We start from the raw sequence: 6,000 nt of genomic DNA on the forward strand, positions 1-6,000 counted from the left end.
CCCAGGTTGACCTTAGAGATCTCTGCTTTGGTTTAGTGTCTCTGTCACTGTAAGAATTCAAATAGCAAAAAGAGAACCATTTCTTCTTGTGAGGATCTTTATATGATCTCCCCCTGAGTTCAAACTAATGGGATGAGGGCTCCTGCACTTTGCCCCATCCACCCATGAAGAAGTTACCAACAAAGCTTTTTGTCCCAAATGGCCCATTAAATCTTGATAGTCTTCTTGATGGGGGAGAGGAACCACTCTTCCCATCTGAGTCTACAAGTTTGAGCAGGCATTTTTACAATTATAAAACAAATGTGTTTTACCTTGTTCTGTGTAATATAGACATTACAAGTGAGATTAATACATGCAAAAACTTACAAACATTTCATAGAGTCTAAGCACTAAATACATTCTTATAAGTCCCTTCCACTCCTTCATTCGTAAACCGATGGGATACATTAAGTAACTCTTGTCTTTTCATTTTTTCTGGAACTTGCTTAGGGTGATTTGTAGTGCCATTTGTTGGCTTAGGCCTGGTCTACACTACGAGTTTATCTCGAATTTAGCAGCATTAAACTCAATTAACCCTTCACCCATCCATACAACGAAGCCTTTATTTCGATATAAAGGGATCTTAATATCGATATCTGTACTCCTCCCCGACGAGGGGAGTAGAACTGAAATCGGTATTGCCATTTCGAATTAGGGTTAGTGTGGATGTAATTCGATGGTATTGACCTCCAGGAGCTATCCCACAGTGCATGATTGTGACCGTTCTGGACAGCAATCTGAACTCGGATGCACTGGTCAGGTAGACAGGAAAAGTCCTGTGAACTTTTGAATTTTATTTCCTGTCAGCACAGGTGACCATGCAGAGCTCATCAGCACAGGTAACCATGCAGTCCAAGAATCGAAAAAGAGCACCAGCATGGACCGTACAGGAGGTACTGGATCTGATCGCTATATGGGGAGAGGATTCCGTGCTAGCAGAACTATGTTCCAAAAGATGAATTGCCAAAACATTTGAAAAAATCTCCAAGGGCATGATGGAGAGAGGCCACAATAGGGACTCACTACAGTGCCGCGTGAAAGTTAAGGAGGTCAGACAAGCCTACCAGAAAACCAAAGAAACAAATGGAAGGTCCAGGGCAGAGCCACAGACATGCTGCTTTTATGCTGAGCTGCATGCAATTCTAGGGGGAGCTGCCACCACTACCCCGCCCCTGACCGTGGATTCCAAGGAGGGGGTAATCTCAGCCATGCCTGAGGATTCTGCAGACGGGGAAGATGAGGAGGAGGAGGAGGATGACGAGCTTGTGGAGAGTACACAGCATTCCGTTCTCCCCAACAGCCAAGATCGTTTTCTCAGCCTGAGTGAAGTACCCTCCCAACTCATTATCCCAGACCATGAAGCCATGGAAGGGACCTCTGGTGAGTGTACCTTTGTAAATATAAAACATGGTTTAAAAGCAAGGTTTTTTTAATGATTGATTTTCCTTGAGGACTTGGGATGCATTCACGACCAGTGCAGTTACTGGAAAAGTCTGTTAACGTGTCTGGGGATGGAGTGGAAATCCTCCAGGGACATCTCCGTGAAGCTCTCCTGGAGGAACTCCAAAAGCCTTTCCAGAAGGTTTCTGGGCAGTGTAGCCTTATTCCGTCCTCCATGGTAGGACACTTGACCACGCCATGCTAGTAGCAAGTAATATGGTATCATTGCATGACAAAGCCTGGCAGCGTATGGTCCCAGTGTTTGCTGGCATTCAAGCAACATCCGTTTTTATCTCGCTGTGTTATTCTCAGGAGAGTGATATCGTTCATGGTAACCTGGTTGAAATACAGAAATTTAATTAGGGGACAGAGGTGGCCGTTCCTACTGGGCTGCCTGTGTCTGAAAAGAAATCCTTCCCTGCAGTTAGCGGAGAGGGGGGGCGGGGGGGATTATTGGCTATTTCACGTTTGGCTAGCAGGGATCTTCCCTGATACCAGCCACGTGGTGGGGGGAGGGGTAAAACAATCATCCCAGAGAATTGGATGGTGGGAGGTTAGTTTGGTTTCTGCTACTGCATGTTAACAGGAAAGCCGCAGCACTCAATGAGCTTTGCTTGGTATATGGGAAAGGAGGGTGCTGGTTTTATGAAGGCTGCAGAAGCTGAAAGACAATGGCTTACCATGGCTGCATGTAACCCAAATTCTGTTGCCCAGACCTGCGTCTGTGATCTTTAACACCAAAGCCGCAGGCACTCAAGATACAAAATGTGACCTTGTACTGAAATCACATGTGCTATGTAATGTGAATGGTGTTGTTCACAGTGAAAGAGTATAAGCATTGTTCTGTAAAATGTATCTTTTAAAATATTTCTCTCCCTTTTTTTCCCTCCCTCTCGCAGCTGCAAATTTTTCAAGCCTCCCTCCTCCGTCCCGAAGGCTATCTCAGATAAGGCAGCAGAAAAAAAGGACGCGAGACGAAATGTTCTCGGAAATTATGGACTCGACCCGCAATGAAAGAGCTCATCTGAATGAGTGGAAGGACGCGGTATCAATGTACAGGAAAGATGCCAGTGAACGTGAGGACAGGAGGGACCAATGTGAGGACAGGAGGGACCAATGTGAAGAGAGGAGGGACACTCAAGATGAGAGGTAGCGGCAGGAAGATCAGAGGTGTCGGCAGGAAGATCAGAGGTGGTGGGATGCAACTCTGGGGCTGCTACGTGATCAAACTGACATGCTCTGACATCTAATGGAGCTTCAGGAACGGCAGCAAGATCACAGAGTGCCGCTGCAGCCCCTGTATAACCACCCTCCCACCTCCCCAAATTCCATAGCCTCCTCACCCAGACATGTAAGAACGTGGGTGGGGGGGCGAGCGGTGGGAAGGCTTCGTGCACCCATCCACTCCACCCCAGTGGACAGCCCAAGCAAAAGGCTGTCATTATTTTGAACTTCTGAAGTGGCCTTTTCCTTCCCTCCTATCCTCCTCCCAGACCCCACCCGGGCTACCTTGTCAGTTCTATCCCTCTTTTTATAATCAGTTAATAAAGAATACATGATTTTTAAATGATAGTGACTTTATTTCCTTAGAAAGCAAGCTGTGATCGAAGGGGAGGGTGGGTTGCTTACAGGGAATGAGTCAATCAAGGGAGCGGGTTTTCATCAAGGAGAAACAAACAGAACTTTCACACTGTAGCCTGGCCAGTCTTGAAACTGGTTTTCAAAGCTTCTCTGGTGAGCAGCGCTTTCTGGTGTGCTCTTCTAATCGCCCTGGTGTCTGGCTGCACGTAATCAGCGGCCAGGTGATTTGCCTCAGCCTCCCACCCTGCCATAAATATCTCCCCCTTACTCTCACAGAGATTGTGGAGCACACAGCAAGCAGCAATAACAATGGATATATTGGTTTGACAGAGGTCTGAGCGAGCTTCATAATGCCATTCTACAACATCTCCGCCACTTGCTCAGCGCTGTAATTGAACAGCTCCTGACGTACTGATCCAGGCTGCCTGTGTATAGGCTTCATGAGCCATAGGCATTTAAGGGGTAGGCCACGGGATGGGCCCCACGGATAAACTTACAGGCATTTCAACATCCACGCAACTGTTATTTTCTGGTCTGGGACAGTAAATCCTTGCTGCAGCGGTTTAAAACAGAGTAAGGTGTTCGCTGAAGATGCCAGCATCATGAACCCTTGGCCCGGCCATCCACGTTGATGTTTGGTGAAACGTTCCCCTGTTGATGCCACCCTGCTTGCAAGCACCATTCGAAAAGTTACTCCCTGTGTTTATCAGTTCTTTTCAATGGATCGTCTGAAGCCTGCCCTGGTGGATTCGCGCACATGCGCGACGTATAGCATCCACAGAAAATAGCCGGATATCCATAGGTCGTCAGGTCTATATCGACGCTCACCACAGTGTGGGGATCCTTGCCCTCTCTCCGCAAATCTCCACATAACCCATGACTCTGACAATGTCCCCACAAGAAGTTCCCCTTTGGGATAGCGGTCCAGACTCCAATGAATCTGCTTTGGCTACGTTGCATCACAGAACATCCCCCACAATAGGAATTGCTACTCTCAAATGAACTCCCGGACTTGACTGGTAGCCTGTCTGGCGTTGCAAGCTTTCAGAGGGCTAGTGCCACTCCTTGTGCTGTGAGAGGGCTGCTGTCATCTTGGTATTCAGGCACGATCAGGGCAAGGGAAAGCAAGTCACAAAGGTTCCATGAAAGTGCCCTTAACGCATGACAAAAGTTTTCCGCATGCCATGGGAATCAATCTCACAACTGCAATAACTAATGCAGTCCCAACAGTACTGGTGCTTGTTTCCCTGGGCCAGAATTCGACATTTCCAACAGCTAGTAACCTGCCTCATTACATGGTTGAAGTATGATCTTCCAAGTGCTGGGGCCGCAGGTTTGAGAAAATTCTTGTGTCCATGTATCCTCAAATCGCTCTCAGTCAGCCGAGGCTGCTGTAGGCCGTTCCTCCTCACCTGGTATTTTTTCAGGCCTTGTTCAGCATAAACTTGCATGAGAGCTGCAGTGGGCTCCATTTGCTTGCATGGTGGTAATGGCAATCTGCATCAGTTCACTCCAGGAAAAAAGGCGACAAAACAGTTGTCTGCTGTTGCTTTCACGGAAGGAGGAGGTGAGTGCTGTACCCAAGAACCACCATCGACAATGTTTTTTGCGCCCATTAGGCATTGGGATCTCAACGCCAGAATTACCAATGGCAGCGGGAGCTAGACTGCGGGAACTATGGGATAGCTATGGGATAGCTACCCACAGTGCAAAGCTCCGGAAGTCAACACTAGCCTCGGTACGTGGACATACACCGCCAAATTAATGTGCTTAGTATGGCCACGTGCACTCAACTTTATAAAATCTCTTTCCAAAACTCAGTTTCTGTAAAATTGGAATAATCCCGTAGTGTAGACATACCCTTAGATGTGTCAGCACAGACATTCCCTTTCTGACTTTTGGTTATAACTACTATGTCATGCTGTCGGGCTATTGTGTCTACCCGATTATTTCAGGTGACCTTCACACCTATTCCTTTACTCTGTGCCCTTATATATCGCACCTTTAACTGTTTAGGGTTCTTTGTTACTCACTGGTAAATCCATTTTCATTTCTTTGAATATGCAATATTCTTTTCATTTGCTGCTTTCCACCCATTCCTATACCAATCACGTATTCAAAACTATATCTCCTTCACATAAAAATCACTGTCAGCATAAATATACACGGGCCATCGAGAATTTTCATATTGTCTTAAAACCTGGTAAATTGCGTGGAGCTCGGCATGCTGGGTCAATCCATGGTCTAAATGTCCCTGAACGACTTCCTCTTCTAAGTTAATGGCGGCATATTTTACGCATCTTTTTTCTTTTACTACCATAGCACTCCCATCAGTAAACCAGATGTGCTTTTCTTGGCCCACAGTATTGAATTTTTCCAGTGGGGGTGCCTCTACCAAGGCAATTCTTTACTCTGCAGTGACCTCTGGACATTCATGTCAGTTCCCTTTTTCAATATTTTGTAATAATGTGGCAGACGAGGCCATGTTAGTCACCAAACGAATAGCAAAAGGCTGTGATTCATCAGCAGGGCAGCACTGTGAAAGCCTTCTATTTTAGCAGGATTAAAGAGAAGTCCTGCTCTGTTCCCCATTCCTTTTTGTCTTTCTTTTTTAGCAGTTTTTAAAATCAGTGAGTTATTTCAGCATATTTATAAATGTGTGGTCTAAGAAAATTGAATCCTCCTAGCAGTACTCTTAAAGAGTGGGTGTCGGTAGGGGATGGGATTTCTACTAGTGCCCTTACCTTTCTCTGATCTACCTGTCTCCCTTTGTGTTCTTTTTTTTGACTCCTTTGTGTTGCCATTTATGGGTAGTTCTTTTCTTCCTTTAATAGTTAGGTAATTTGCATTGACACAGATGCTTTCTGGTTTGCTTTTGGATCCAAAGCCATCAGCAGCTCAGAGACTCTGTCTTAAAAGGGACACAATCATCTTCCACCA

The 6,000-nt window shown here is 46.1% G+C and overlaps 1 protein-coding gene across 1 annotated transcript; it reads left to right on the forward strand.

Moving 5' to 3' along the window:
- The first annotated feature begins 851 nt into the window (after nucleotides 1-851).
- Nucleotides 852-2,836, forward strand: LOC142046237 (uncharacterized). The gene is made up of 2 exons (XM_075061969.1): nucleotides 852-1,419; nucleotides 2,379-2,836. Exons 1-2 carry the CDS (start codon nucleotides 1,032-1,034, stop codon nucleotides 2,630-2,632), a joined length of 642 nt encoding a protein of 213 aa, XP_074918070.1. The 5' UTR covers nucleotides 852-1,031; the 3' UTR covers nucleotides 2,633-2,836.
- Nucleotides 2,837-6,000: the final 3,164 nt, after the last annotated feature.

The sequence above is a fragment of the Chelonoidis abingdonii genome, chromosome 2 (assembly GCF_003597395.2).
Source record: "Chelonoidis abingdonii isolate Lonesome George chromosome 2, CheloAbing_2.0, whole genome shotgun sequence".
NCBI lineage: Eukaryota > Metazoa > Chordata > Testudines > Testudinidae > Chelonoidis > Chelonoidis abingdonii.

Excerpts from the sequence above, each read along its gene's own strand:
- LOC142046237 (XM_075061969.1), top strand. The coding sequence starts at position 1,032 with ATGATGGAGAGAGGCCACAATAGGGACTCACTACAGTGCCGCGTGAAA. Across the intron at positions 1,420-2,378 it reads AGCCATGGAAGGGACCTCTG|CTGCAAATTTTTCAAGCCTC; the intron begins GTGAGTGTACCT and ends TCCCTCTCGCAG.